The sequence below is a fragment of the Heterodontus francisci genome, chromosome 1 (assembly GCF_036365525.1).
Source record: "Heterodontus francisci isolate sHetFra1 chromosome 1, sHetFra1.hap1, whole genome shotgun sequence".
NCBI lineage: Eukaryota > Metazoa > Chordata > Chondrichthyes > Heterodontiformes > Heterodontidae > Heterodontus > Heterodontus francisci.
Window position 1 is genome coordinate 269,111,292 of NC_090371.1, and position 14,850 is coordinate 269,126,141.

The window sequence follows — 14,850 nt, forward strand, 5'->3', positions numbered from 1 at the left end:
TCCCTCCTCTCTCCCTCTCCTATATCCCTCTCCTCTCTCCCTCTCCTCTCCTCTCTCCCTCTCCTCTCTCCCTCTCCTCTCTCCCTCTCCGCTCCTCTCTCCCTCTCCGCTCTCCGCTCTCCTCTCTCTGCTCTCCTCTCTCCCTCTCCTCTCTCCCTCTCCTCTCTCGGCTCTCCCTCTCTCCGCTCTCCCTCTCCCTCTTTGCTCTCCTCTCTCCCTCTTTGCTCTCCTCTCTCCCTCTCCTCTCTCCCTCTCCCTCTCTGCTCTCCTCTCTCCCTCTCTGCTCTCCTCTCTCCCTCTCCGCCCTCCCTCTCTCCTCCCTCCCTCTCCGCTTTCCTCTCTCCCTCTCTCCTCTCCTCTCTCCCTCTCCCTCTCCGCTCTCCCTCTCCCTCTCCGCTCTCCTCTCTCCCTCTCCGCTCTCTCCCTCCCTCTCCTCTCTCCCTCTCCGCTCTCCCTCTCTCCTCTCCTCTCTCCCTCTCTCCCTCCTCTCTCCCTCTCTCCCTCCTCTCTCCCTTTGCGCTCTCCTCTCTCCCTCTCCACTCTCCCTCCCCGCTCCTCTCTCCTCTCCTCTCTCCTCTCTCCCTCTCCCTCTCTGATCTCCTCTCTCCCTCTCTGCTCTCCTCTCTCCCTCTCCGATCTCCTCTCTCCCTCTCTGATCTCCTCTCTCCCTCTCTGATCTCCTCTCTCCCTCTCCCTCTCCGCTCTCCTCCCTCCCTCTCCCTCTCTGCTCTCTCTCACTCTCCTCTCACTCTCCTCTCTCACTCTCCTCTCTCACTCTCCCTCTCCTCTCTCCCTCTCCGCTCTCCCTCCGCTCTCCCTCTCCGCTCTCCCTCTTGCCGCTCTCCCTCTCCCTCTCCGTTCACCCTCTCTGCTCTCCTCTCTCACTCTCCTCTCTCACTCTCCTCTCTCCCTCTCCTCTCTCCCTCTCCTCTCTCCCTCTCCGCTCCTCTCTCCGCTCTCCCTCTCCGCTCTCCGCTCTCCCTCTCCGCTCTCCTCTCTCCCTCTCCGCTCTCCCTCTCCGCTCTCCCTCTCCGCTCTCCCTCTCCGCTCTCCTCTCTCTGCTCTCCTCTCTCTGCTCTCCTCTCTCTGCTCTCCTCTCTCCCTCTCCGCTCTCCCTCTCCCTCTCTGCTCTCCTCTCTCCCTCTCTGCTCTCCTCTCTCCCTCTCTCCTCCCTCCCTCTCCGCTTTCCTCTCTCCCTCTCTGCCCTCCTCTCTCACTCTCCTCTCACTCTCCTCTCTCACTCTCCTCTCTCACTCTCCCTCTCCTCTCTCCCTCTCCGCTCTCCCTCTCGCCGCTCTACCTCTCCCTCTCCGTTCACCCTCTCTGCTCTCCTCTCTCCCTCTCCTCTCTCCCTCTCCTCTCTCCCTCTCCGCTCCTCTCTCCCTCTCCGCTCCTCTCTCCGCTCTCCCTCTCCGCTCTCCTCTCTCCGCTCTCCTCTCTCCGCTCTCCGCTCTCCGCTCTCCGCTCTCCCTCTCCGCTCTCCCTCTCCGCTCTCCCTCTCCGCTCTCCCTCTCCGCTCTCCCTCTCCGCTCTCCTCTCCGCTCTCCTCTCCGCTCTCCTCTCTCTGCTCTCCTCTCTCTGCTCTCCTCTCTCTGCTCTCCTCTCTCCCTCTCCGCTCTCCCTCTCCCTCTCTGCTCTCCTCTCTCCCTCTCTGCTCTCCTCTCTCCCTCTCTCCTCCCTCCCTCTCTGCCCTCCTCTCTCCCTCTCTGTTCTCCTCTCTGCGCTCTCCTCTCTGCGCTCTCCTCTCTCCGCTCTCCTCTCTCCGCTCTCCTCTCTCCGCTCTCCTCTCTCCGCTCTCCTCTCTCCTCTCTCCGCTCTCCTCTCGCCGCTCTCCTCTCGCCGCTCTCCTCTCGCCCCTCTCCGCTCTCCCTCTCCGCTCTCCCTCTCCGCTCTCTCCTCTCCCTCTCCGCTCTTTCCCTCCCTCTCTGCTCTTTCTCTCCCTCTCTGCTCTTTCTCTCCCTCTCCGCTCTCCTCTCTCCTCTCTCCCTCTCCGCTCTCCTCTCTCCCTCTCCGCTCTCCCTCTCCGCTCTCTCCTCTCTCCCTCTCCGCTCTCTCCTCTCTTCCTCTCCGCTCTCTCTCCCTCTCTGCTCTTTCTCTCCCTCTCCTCTCTCCCTCTCCTCTCTCCCTCTCCTCTCTCCCTCTCCTCTCTCCCTCTCCTCTCTCCCTCTCCGCTCCTCTCTCCCTCTCCGCTCTTCGCTCCGCTCTCTGCTCTCCTCTCTCCCTCTCCTCTCTCCCTCTCCTCTCTCCGCTCTCCCTCTCTCCGCTCTCCCTCTCCCTCTTTGCTCTCCTCTCTCCCTCTTTGCTCTCCTCTCTCCCTCTCCTCTCTCCCTCTCTGCTCTCCTCTCTCCCTCTCTGCTCTCCTCTCTCCCTCTCTGCTCTCCTCTCTCCCTCTCCGCCCTCCCTCTCTCCTCCCTCCCTCTCCGCTTTCCTCTCTCCCTCTCTCCTCTCCTCTCTCCCTCTCCCTCTCCGCTCTCCCTCTCTGCTCTCCTCTCTCCCTCTCCGCTCTCTCCCTCCCTCTCCTCTCTCCCTCTCCGCTCTCCCTCTCTCCTCTCCTCTCTCCCTCTCTCCCTCCTCTCTCCCTTTGCGCTCTCCTCTCTCCCTCTCCACTCTCCCTCCCCGCTCTCCTCTCTCCTCTCCTCTCTCCTCTCTCCCTCTCCCTCTCTGCTCTCCTCTCTCCCTCTCTGCTCTCCTCTCTCCCTCTCTGCTCTCCTCTCTCCCTCTCCCTCTCTGATCTCCTCTCTCCCTCTCTGATCTCCTCTCTCCCTCTCTGCTCTCCTCTCTCCCTCTCCCTCTCCGCTCTCCTCCCTCCCTCTCTGCTCTCCTCTCACTCTCCTCTCTCACTCTCCTCTCTCTCTCCCTCTCCGCTCTCCCTCTCCGCTCTCCCTCTCCGCTCTCCCTCTCCGCTCTCCCTCCGCTCTCCCTCTCGCCGCTCTCCCTCTCGCCGCTCTCCCTCTCCTCTCTCACTCTCCTCTCTCACTCTCCTCTCTCACTCTCCTCTCTCCCTCTCCTCTCTCACTCTCCTCTCTCCCTCTCCGCTCCTCTCTCCCTCTCCGCTCCTCTCTCCGCTCTCCCTCTCCGCTCTCCTCTCTCCGCTCTCCGCTCTCCCTCTCCGCTCTCCCTCTCCGCTCTCCTCTCTCTGCTCTCCTCTCTCTGCTCTCCTCTCTCTGCTCTCCTCTCTCCCTCTCCCTCTCTGCTCTCCTCTCTCCCTCTCTGCTCTCCTCTCTCCCTCTCTGCTCTCCTCTCTCCCTCTCTCCTCCCTCCCTCTCCGCTTTCCTCTCTCCCTCTCTGCCCTCCTCTCTCCCTCTCTGTTCTCCTCTCTGCGCTCTCCTCTCGCCGCTCTCCTCTCTCCCTCTCCTCTCTCCCTCTCCTCTCTCCCTCTCCGCTCTCCCTCTCCACTCTCTCCTCTCCCTCTCCGCTCTTTCCCTCCCTCTCTGCTCTTTCTCTCCCTCTCTGCTCTTTCTCTCCCTCTCCGCTCTCCTCTCTCCTCTCTCCCTCTCCTCTCTCCCTCTCCGCTCTCCGCTCTCCCTCTCCGCTCTCTCCCTCTCCGCTCTCTCCCTCTCCGCTCTCTCCCTCTCCGCTCTCTCCCTCCGCTCTCTCCTCTCTCCCTCTCCGCTCTCTCCTCTCTTCCTCTCCGCTCTCTCTCCCTCTCTGCTCTTTTTCTCCCTCTCCGCTCTCCCTCTCCGCTCTCTCCCTCTCCGCGCTCTCCCTCTCCGCTCTCTCCCTCTCCGCTCTCTCCCTCTCCGCTCTCTCCCTCTCCGCTCTCTCCCTCTCCGCTCTCCGCTCTCTCCGCTCTCCCTCTCCGGTCTCTCCTCTCCCTCTCTGCTCTTTCTCTCCCTCTCTGCTCTTTCTCTCCCTCTCCGCTCTCCCTCTCCGCTCTCTCTCTCCCTCCCCTCTCTCTCCCTCCCCTCTCTCTCCCCCTCCCCTCTCTCTCTCTCTCTCTCCCCTCTCTCTCTCTCCCTCCCCTCTCTCTCTCACCCCCTCCCCTCTCTCTCTCCCCCTCCCCTCTCTCTCCCCCACCCCTCTCTCTTTCTCCACGCCCTCCTCTCTCTCTCTCCACCCTCTCCTCTTTCTCTCCCTCTCTATTCACACCCTCTCCTCTATCTATCCATGCCCTCTTCTCTCTCCCTCCCTCTCTCTCTCCATCCCACCCCCTCTCCCCCCTCTATCCACCCCCTCTTGCCTCTCTGTCCATCTCTCTCTCACTCCCCCACTTCTCTCTCTCCCCCCTCTCTATCAACCCCTTATGCCCCTCTCTATCCACCGTCACCCCCTACCACCCTCTCTATCCGCGCCCTCTCCTCTCTCCATCCACACCCTCTCCTCTCTCCCCCTCTCTCTATCTACCCACGCCCTCTCCTCTATGTCTCCCTCCCTCTCTAACTATCCACGCCCTCTCCTCTCCCTCACTCCGCCCTCACTCCGTCCTCTCCCTTTTCACTCCCTCCCTCTCCCTCCTCAGTCCCTCTCTCACTATCACCTCTCCTCTCCCATTTCCTCTGCCTTTTCTCTCTCACCCTTTCTATCTATCCGCCCTCTCTCCTGTCTCTCTCCCTTCCTCAGGTTGCCTCTTGCCGGAGGGGTGGTGTTTTCTCACCTTTCTCACAGGCTCCTTTCCCTGTTCTGATGATCGGGGTCTCTCCCTCCCTCTCCGCCCTCTTCGCTGCGGCTCTCAGTTCACAGCCGTCGCTGTAGGTGATGCCATCGCTGCCGCAAACCTGCCCGGGGGATTTACAGCGGCAGCGCCCGCGTCTCCTCCGCTTGCTCCCGGAGCGGACACACTCGAAACCCTGGGCACAGCGGCCGTAGCGGGACTCGCGGCCGCCGCAAGGCGCTCCCTGGCCGGAGTCACACAGCGTGCAGCAGCCGCACGGATCGCGGAGTTCCCCGAGCGGACAATCTCCGGGGGGCAGAGCCGGGCACTCGGACAGTACACAGGGAGGGCACTCAACCAAGGCCGGCTTCCCCTCCCCATCTACCGCCAGGAGCATCAGGAGGAGCCCACCCAGGAACTGCACACCCATCCTGACAGTAAAACTCACAAATAACACAAACTGAGCAAACCCGGGGCCCCTTATACAGAGACTCAGGCTCCACCCAAACTGTACTCTCATTGACACAAACTGAAGTCCTTTTGATACAAACTAAACTCCAATTGGTACAAATTAAACTCCCATTCGACAACCTAAACTCCTACTGATACAAATTAAACGAAACTCTCATCCACACATCCCAGGCTAAACTCCAATTGACACAAACTAAAGCAAACTCCTACCGATACAAGTTAAACTAGCCACACAGACAAAACCCCAATTGACACAAGTTGAACCGAACTAAACTCAATTCACATAAACTAAACTCCTACTGATATAACAAACTAAACTCCCATTCACACTATAACAAACGAAACTCCTATTTACACAAACTAAGCAAAACTCCCATTCCACACAGACTAAATTAAACTCTCACTCCTTCACACTAAATTAAACTATCATTCCTACAAACTAGACTCCCATTGATACAAGCTAAAATAAAATAAACTCCTAATTATAGGAACTAACCTCGATTCTAACTGACACAAGCTGAACCAAACTAAACTCAAATTTACACAAACTAAATTACATTTCAATTGACACAAGTTGAACCAAACTGCCCTCCACACAAACTAAACTTCAATTTACGCTAACACAAGTAAACGTTCTACACAATTTCTGACTCTTTTAGATTATCTAATTAATGTGACTTTAATATCCGACTAGTACCTGTCTGAAATAAGACTGAGTTGATATTGATATAAGACTAGTATATGGCTAATATCAGATTGACACCGGACTACTATCAGACTTATATGAGGCTCACATCTAATTAAAATAAGAAAATAATTTCAATCGAATACAAATTTCAGACTAATTTCAGATCAGCTTCAGAATGCTATCAGATATTTATCATATTCTTATCAGTCTAATACCCGAAGAAATATTCTGAAAGTAGGTCATTGACCTGAAATGTTAACTCTGTTTCTATATCCACAGATGCTGCCAGACCTGCTGAGTATTTCCAACAATTTCTGTTTTTATATTATATAAGAGAATGTCTAATCTTTCTTTGACATTCAATACATTACAAATGCTGAATCCTCCATCATTTACGTACTGTGGGTTACCATTGACCAGAAGCTTAACTGGACCAGTCATATAAAAACTGTGGCTATAAGAGCAGGTTAGAGGCTGTGGATTCTGTGGCAAGTAACTCACCTCCTGATTCTCCAAAGCATGTCCTAGCAAGCAACTCAGTTATATCAAACCACTACAAAGTTCAAAGAAAGGAATGAAATAGGACGGACCAAATGGTATCGACCTAGGCACTGGAAATGACAATGACTAAACCAGCCCTCTTGACCCTGCAAAATTGGGAGAGCTGTTCCACAGACTAGTCAAGCAACAGCCTTACATAGTCATATTCATGGAATCAACCTTACAGACAATGTCCCTGACACCACCATCACCATCCCTGGGTATGTCCTGTCCCATTGGCAGTTCGACCCAGTGGTAAACAGTCAGCCCTGGGAGTCCTCAACATTGACTCTAGACCCCATGAAATCGAATGGCATCAGCTCAAATATGGGCAAGGAAACCTTCTGCCGATTAACACCTATGCCCCTCCCCCCTCAGCTGATGAATCAGTGCTTCTCCACGTTGAACACCAATTGGAAGAAGCACTGAGGGTAGCAAGGGGACAGAATGTACTCTGGGTGGGGGACTTCAAAATCCGTCACCACTACTGACCGAACTAGCCGAGTCCTAAAGGACATAGTTGCTAGACTGGGTCTGTGGCAGATTGTGCGGGAGCCAACAAGAGGTAAAACACCTACTTGACATCCTCACCAATCTATCTGTCACAGATGCATCTGTTGATGGCAATATTGGTAGGAGTGACCATTGCACAGTCCTAGTGGAGATGAAGTCCCGTCTTCACATTGAAAATACCTACCATTGTGTTGTGTGGCACTACCACCATGCTAAATGGGATAGATTTCAAACAGATCTAGCAAATCAAAACAGGGCATTCATGAGGACTGTAGGCCATCAGCATCAGCAGAATTGTATTTAACCGCAATATATAACCTCATGGCCCGCAGACCCCATTACTATGAAGACGGAAACAACCCTGGTTCAATACTGAGTTGAGGAGGGCATGCCAGGAGCGGCACCAGGCATACCTAAAAATGAGGTGTCAGCCTGATGAAGCTACGACACAGGACTACTTGCAATCCAAACAGCGGAAGCAGCATGCAATAGACAGGGTTAAGCAATCCCACAATCAAAGGATCAGATCTGAGCTCTACAGACCTGCCACATCCAGTCGTGAATGGTGTTGGACAATTAAACAATTAACAGGAGGAGGAGGCTCCATAAATATCCCCATCCTCAATGATGGGGGAGCCCAGCACATCAGTGCAAAAGACAAGGCTGAAGTATTTGCATCCATCTTCAGCCAGAAGTGCCAAGTGGATGATTCTTCTCGGCCTCCTCCTGAGGTCCCCAGCATCACAGATGCCAGTCTTCAGCCAATCTGTTTCACTCCACGTAATATCAAAGAAATGGCTGAAGGCACGAGATACTGCAAAGGCTATGGGCCCTGACAATGGTACTGAAGACTTGTGATGCAGAACTAGCCGCTCCACTAGCCAAGCTGTTCCAGTACAGCTACAACATGGCATCTACCTGACAATGTGGAAAATTGCCCAGGTATGTCCTGTCCACAAAAGGCAGAACAAATCCAACCTGGTCGATTACCGCCCTATCACTCTACTCTTGGTCATCAGCAAAGTGATGAAAGGGGTCATCGACAATGCTATCCAGTGGCACTTACTCAGTAATAACCTGTTCACTTACACTCAGTTTGGGCCACTCAGCTCCTGGCCTCATTACAGCCATGGTCCAAACATGGACAAAAGTGCTGAATTCCAGAGGTGAGGTGAGGTGAGAGTGATCACCCTTGACATCAAGGCAGCATTTGACTGAGTATGGCATCAAGGAGCCCTAGAAAAACTGGAATCAATGAGAATCAGGGGAGTCATACCTAGCACAATGGAAGATGGTTGTGGTTGTTGGAGGTCAATTATTTCAGTCCCAGGACATCACTGCAGGAGTTCCTCAGGGTAGTGCCTAGGCCCAACCATCTTCAGTTGCTTCATCAATGACCTTTCCTCCATCATAAGGTCAGAGGTGAGGATGTTCGCTGATGATTGCACAACGTTCAGCACCATTCGCAACTCCTCAGATTCTGAAGCAGCCCATGTCCAGATGGAGCAAGACCTGGACAACATCCAGGCTTGGGCTGATAAGTGGCAAGTAACATTTGAGTCAGGCAATGACCATCTCAAACAAGAGAGAATCTAACCATCTCCCCTTGATATTCAATGGCATTACCATCACTGAATCCCCACTGTTAATATCCTAGGGGTTATTATTGACCAGAAACTGAACTGGACTAGCCACATAAATGCTGTGGCTACAAGAACAGGTCAGAGGCTGGGCATTCTTCAGCAAGTAACTCCACAAAGCCTGTCCAGCATCTACAAAGCACAAGTCAGGAATGTGATGGAATACTCTCCACTTGCCTCAATTTGTGCAGCTCTAATAACACTCAAGAAGCTCAACACCATCCAGGACATTTAATCCTGCTTTATTGACATTCAATCCAACATCATTAATATTCACTTCTTCCACTGTGACTGTAGTGCATACCATCTACAAGATGCACTATAGCAACTTGCCAAGGCTTCTTTGACAGCATCGCCTGAACTCACCACCCCTACCATGTAGAGAGACAAAGGCAGCAGGCGCAAGGCAACACCAATACCTGCAAATTTCATTTCAAGTCACCATCCTGATGAAATATACTGCCATTCCTTTGTCAAAATCCTGGTACTCCCTAGCTAATAGGGCGGCACAGTGGCGCAGTGGTTAGCACCGCAGCCTCACAGCTCCAGGGACCCGGGTTCGATTCCGGGTACTGCCTGTGTGGAGTTTGCAAGTTCTCCCTGTGTCTGCGTGGGTTTTCTCCGGGTGCTCCGGTTTCCTCCCACAAGCCAAAAGACTTGCAGGTTGATAGGTAAATTGGCCATTATAAATTGTCACTAGTATAGGTAGGTTGGTAGGGAAATATAGGAACAGGTGGGGATGTTTGGTAGGAATATGGGATTAGTGTAGGATTAGTATAAATGGGTGGCTGATGTTCGGCACAGACTCGGTGGGCCGAAGGGCCTGTTTCAGTGCTGTATCTCTAATCTAATCTAAAAATCTAATAGCACTTTGGGTGTACCTTCACCACATAGACTGCAGCGGTTCAAGAAGATGGCTCACCACTACTTTCTCAAGGGCAATTAGGGATGGTTAATAAATGCTGGCCTTGCCAGCAACACCTATATGCCATAAATGAATTTTTAAAAATAGACTGTATTGAGACTAATATAACGGATGAAATTGATATCGCACTAATATCAGACTGGTATCAGATTACTATCAGAGTGATCGCAAACTAAACTTAGACTGATATCAGGTCAGTCTAATTTGCAGCTGAATACAGACTGGTATCAGGCAGACTAATTTTGTACGAACATCAGACTAATTTCCCATCAGTATTTTCAGACTGAAATTAAAATCATATCTGATTGACATCAGATTAGAATGAGACTAATATTAGCCTAATATCAGACAAATAACATACTAATTTACCACTGATGTCAGTGCTAGTTTCAGATTTTTTCAGCTGGATATCAGACTGATTTCAGATGGATATCTGACAAGTATTAGACTTACTTCAGACTGATAAACTGAAATCAGACTATTAGAATAAGGTTAGATTAATATCAGACAAATATCACATTTACATTAGACTAATCAGATAAACTTCAGGCTAATAATATTAGACGAATACAATGGCACATGAAATCTTTTCTTTGGCCTCCTTATCTCGAGAGACAATGGGTAAGCGCCTGGAGGTGGTCAGTGGTTTGTGAAGCAAAGCCTGGAGTGGCTATAAAGGCCAACTCGAGAGTGACAAACTCTTCCACAGGTGCTGCAGATAAAATTGGTTGTTGGGGCTGTTACACAGTTGGCTCTCTCCTTGCGCTTCTGTCTTTTTTCCTGCCAACTGCTAAGTCTCTTCGACTCGCCTTGCTTTAGCCCCGCCTTTACGGTTGCCTGCCGGCTCCGGCGATCGCTGGCAACTGACTCCCACGACTTGTGATCAATATCACAAGTCTTCATGTCGCGTTTGCAGACGTCTTTAAAGCAGAGATGTGGGCGGCTGGTGAGTCTGATACCAGTGGCGAGCTTGCTGTACAATGTGTCTTTGGGGATCCTGCCATCTTCCATGCGGCTCACATGGCCAAGCCATCTCAGGCGCCGCTGGATCAGTAGGGTGTATATGCTGGGGATATTGGCTGCCTCGAGGACTTCTGTATTGGAGATATGGTCCTGCCACCTGATGCCAAGGATTCTCCGGAGGCAGCGAAGATGGAATGAATTGAGACATCGCTCTTGGCTTACGTACATTGTCCATGCCTCGCTGCCGTAGAGCAAGGTACTAAGGACACAGGCCTGATGCACTCGGACTTTTGTGTTCTGTGTCAGTGCGCCATTTTCCCACACTCTCTTGGCCAGTCTGGACATACCAGAGGAAGCCTTTCCCATGCATCGAGAGACAGGTGATAGTTGAGCCTAGGTAGGTGAACTCTTAACCACTTCCAGAGTGTGGTCGCCGATATTGATAGATGGGGCATTTCTGATGTCCTGTCCCATGATGTTCGTTTTCTTGAGGCTGATGGTTAGGGCAAATTCATTGCAGGCAGCCACAAACCTGTCGATAAGTCTCTGCAGACACTCTTCAGTGTTAGATGTTAATGCAGCATCGTCAGCAAAGAGGAGTTCCCTGATGAGGACTTTCCGTACTTTGGTCTTCGCTTTTAGGTGGGCAAGGTTGAACAACCTGCCCCCTGATCGTGTGTGGAGGAAAATTCCTTCTTCTGAAGACTTGAACGCATGTGAGAGCAGCAGGGAGAAGAAAATCCCAAAAAGTGTGGTGCGAGAACTCAGCCACAATGGCACATGAAATAAGAGCAAAGAAATAAGATATAATGTTTTTATTACTAGTTAGCAAGAGGATGGATTTACCAGAATTCTACAAGACCCGAGAGACTTCACTTATGCGGAGAACCTAATATTGTTAGAAACATTAGGAACAGGAGTAGGCCATTCAGCCCCTTGGGACTGCTCCAACATTCAATTAAACCACGGTTGTTCTGGACCTCAATTTAATTTTCCTGGCTTTGCTCCAGATTCCTTGATACTTTTACAGGGCAGTGCCCAAAACTGGATGCAGTACTCCAGATGGGGTCTGACCAAGGCTCCATAAAACTGAAGCAGAGCTTCCTCCTCCTTGTATTCCAGCCCCTTTGAGAAAAAAGCCAACATTCCATTAGCCTTTTGATTGTTTTTGTACCCATATACTGGCTTGTAATTATTTGTGTATTTGGACATTTCTCACCATTTAGAAAATCCTCTGATTTATCTTTTTTCAGTTCCATAGTGGATTACGTTACACTTGCACACATTGAACTCCATTTACCATTGATTTAATCACTCACTTAATCTATGTCCTTTTGTAACTTCCTGCTCTCATCTGCACTACTTACTGTGTCCCTTAACAATGTCATCTGCAAATAAAAGCAAAATACTGCAGATGCTGGAAATCTGAAATAAAAACAAGAAATGCTGGAAATACTCAGCAGGTCAGGCAGCATCTGTGGAGAGAGAAATAGAGTTAACGTTTCAGGTCAGCGACCCTTCATCTGAACTGGCAAATGTTAGAAATGTAATAGGTTTTATGCAAATAAAGCGAGGTTGGGGCAAGAGATAACAAAAGGCAAGGTGTTGATAGGACAGAGGGTCACAGAGAATAACTGACCAGAAGGTCATGGAGGAAAGGCAAATGGTGTGGTGAAAGACAAACATTAGTGCAGAGAGGATGTTAATTGACAGAAAAATGAACAGCCCTGGCCCAAAGCGCAAACATGAAAAAAAACAATGGGTAGGCACATGGTAAAAAAAAATGAATGATGGAACAAACTAAAATAAAATAAACAAATAAAAAAGAATTAATAAATAAAAATAAAAAGGGGGGCCTGTCATGCTCTGAAATGATTGAACTCAATGTTCAGTCTGGTAGGCTGTAGCATGCCTAATCGGTAAATGAGATGCTGTTCCTCAAGCTTGAATTGATGTTCACTGGAACACTGCAGCAAGCCCAGGACAGATATGTGAGCATGATGCGGGGGGGGGGGGGGGGGGGGGTTGGTGGGGGGAGGGTGTTGAAATGGCAAGCAACTGGAAGCTCAGAGTCATGCTTTCGGACTGAGTGGAGGTGTTCCGCCAAGCGGTCACCCAAGCTGCATTTGCAAACTTGGATACACAACTCTCTATTCCTTCATCCAAGTCATTAGTGAATATGGTGAAAAGTTAAGGCCCCAGAACAGATCTACATATTAAAGTTCTTTCCATCTCTGATTTCCTCTCTGGGAATCACTCTTCGGTTTCCCCTCTTCCTCACTCTCAATTTCCCTTCTTCACCTGCTCACAGGTGACCTCCTGGTTCTCAGAATTCCTTGCACAACGGCTGCTGGTGTGAGACCACAAAGATGCTCAACTATAGAGGATCCAACCTCTATAAGGTAAATGCAGTAATATTGACAGACATCATGTGGTCAGAATTCCACATGATCAAAGCTCCACGAATGCCTGGAACCAGAGTTAGTAACCCCAAGTAAGACAAGACTGAAAATTGGAAAAAAAGGGTAAGTAAAAATAATGGCTCATAATTTACTTTCAAAATAACTGTGAGGCGAATACATAAGAACAGAAGAAATAGAAATAGGGACCATATGGCCCCTCAAGCCTGGTCCGCCATTCAATATGATCATGGCTGATCTTCTGCCTTAAATCCACTTTCCTACCCGCTCCCCATATCACTTGATTCCTGAGAAACCAAGACTCTGTCTATCACAGCCTTGAATATACACAACGATGAAGCATCCATAACCCTCTCGTGTAGGGAATTCCAAAGATTCACAACCCCGAACAAAGAAATTTCTCCTCATCTTAAGTCCTAAATTTTCAACCCCTTATCCTGAGACTGTGCTCATGTGTACATTTCCCAGACAGGGGAAACAACCTCTCAGTGTCTACCCTGCCAAGTCCCTTCAGAATCTTATATGTTTCAATGAGATCACCTCTCATTCTTCTAAACTCCAGAGAATATAGACCCAATTTACTCAGCCTCATCGTAGAACAACCCTATCATTCCAGGAAGCAATCTAGTGAAACTTTGCGGTACCGCCTCCAAAGCAAGTATATCCTTCCCTAAATATGGAGACCAAAACTGTGCACAATTGTAGCAAGAATTCCATATTCTTGTACTCTGATCCTCTTGCAATAAAGCCCAACATGTCATTTGCCTCCCTAATTGTTTGCTGTAACTGCATGCTAACTTTCTGTGTTCCTTGTACGAGTATACCCATGTCTCTCTGAACATCAACATTCAGAAGTTTCATGCCTTTTAAAACATATTCTGCTTTTCTATTCTTTCTACTAAACTGAATAACCTCACACTTCCCCATATTATACTCCATCTGCCACCTTGTTACCCACTCACTTAACCTGTCATTATCTCTTGCAGCCTCTTTGTGTCCTCTTCACAGCTTACATTCCCACCTAGCTTTGTATCCTCAGCAAACTTGGATACATTACTCTTGATCTCATCATCTAAATCATTAATATAGTTTGTAAATAGCTGAGGATCCAGCATTGATCCTTGTGGCACTCCAATAGTTACAGCCTGCCAACCTGAAAATGCCCCGCTTATCCCTACTCTTTGCTTCCTGTCTGTTAACCAATCCTCCAACCATGCTAATGTACTGCCCCAACTCCATGAGCCCTTATCTTGCATCTTAACCTTTTGTGTGGCATCTTATTGAATGCCTTTTGTAAATTCAAGTATTCTATATCTACTGGCTCCCCTTTATCTACCCTATAAGATACATCCTCAAAAAACTCTAATAAATTTGTCAAACACGATTTCCTTTTCATAAAACCAAGTTTACTCTGATCATATTATGAGTTTCTAAGTGCATTGTTAAGACTTCCTTAAAAGTAGAATCCAGCATTTTCCCAATGACTAATATCAGGCTAACTGGCCTGTAGTTCCCTGTTTTCTCTCTCCCTCCTTTCTTGAATAGAGGTGTTACTAACTTTCAATTCACTAGGACCATTCTAGAATCTAGAAAATTTTGGAAAATCATAACCAGTGAATCCAGTATCTCTGCAGTTACCTCTTTTAGAACTCTAGGATGTGAGCCATCAGGCCCTTGGATATTTGTTGGCTTTTAGTCCTTTAAATTTCTATAATACTTTTTCTCTGCTGGTATTAATTACTTTAAGTTCCTCACTCTTATTAACTCCTTGCCTACCCTTTATTTCTCGTATGTAATTTGTGTCTTCTACTTGCCCTGGGGAATGAACCAGCGAATGGCTATCACTTATTTTGTTTAGCTGAAACAGGCGCAATGTCAGTGTGATGGTATATAGGTATATAGGCCAAAGACTGGCAGATCATATCAAACAGCATGTCCCTTCTGCTGTTCGCAACAGTCAAGGTACAGATCATAACCAACCAGCCCGTGCTTGCAAAACTCAAAACACAGTTCTGATGATAGGTCACTGACCTGAAATGTTAATTCTGCTTCACTCTCCACAGATGCTGCCTGACCTGCTGAGTATTTCCAGCATTTTT

The 14,850-nt window shown here is 49.5% G+C and overlaps 1 protein-coding gene across 1 annotated transcript in view; it reads right to left on the reverse strand.

The window, feature by feature from the left end:
* igfbp7 (insulin-like growth factor binding protein 7) overlaps positions 1 to 5,072 on the reverse strand; it is a 46,224-nt gene extending 41,152 nt beyond the window's left edge. The window contains exon 1 of the mRNA XM_068044604.1: positions 4,595 to 5,072. Coding sequence (XP_067900705.1) covers positions 4,595 to 5,021 — 427 coding nt within the window. The 5' untranslated portion in view covers positions 5,022 to 5,072. The remainder of the gene's footprint in view (positions 1 to 4,594) is intronic.
* Positions 5,073 to 14,850: the final 9,778 nt, after the last annotated feature.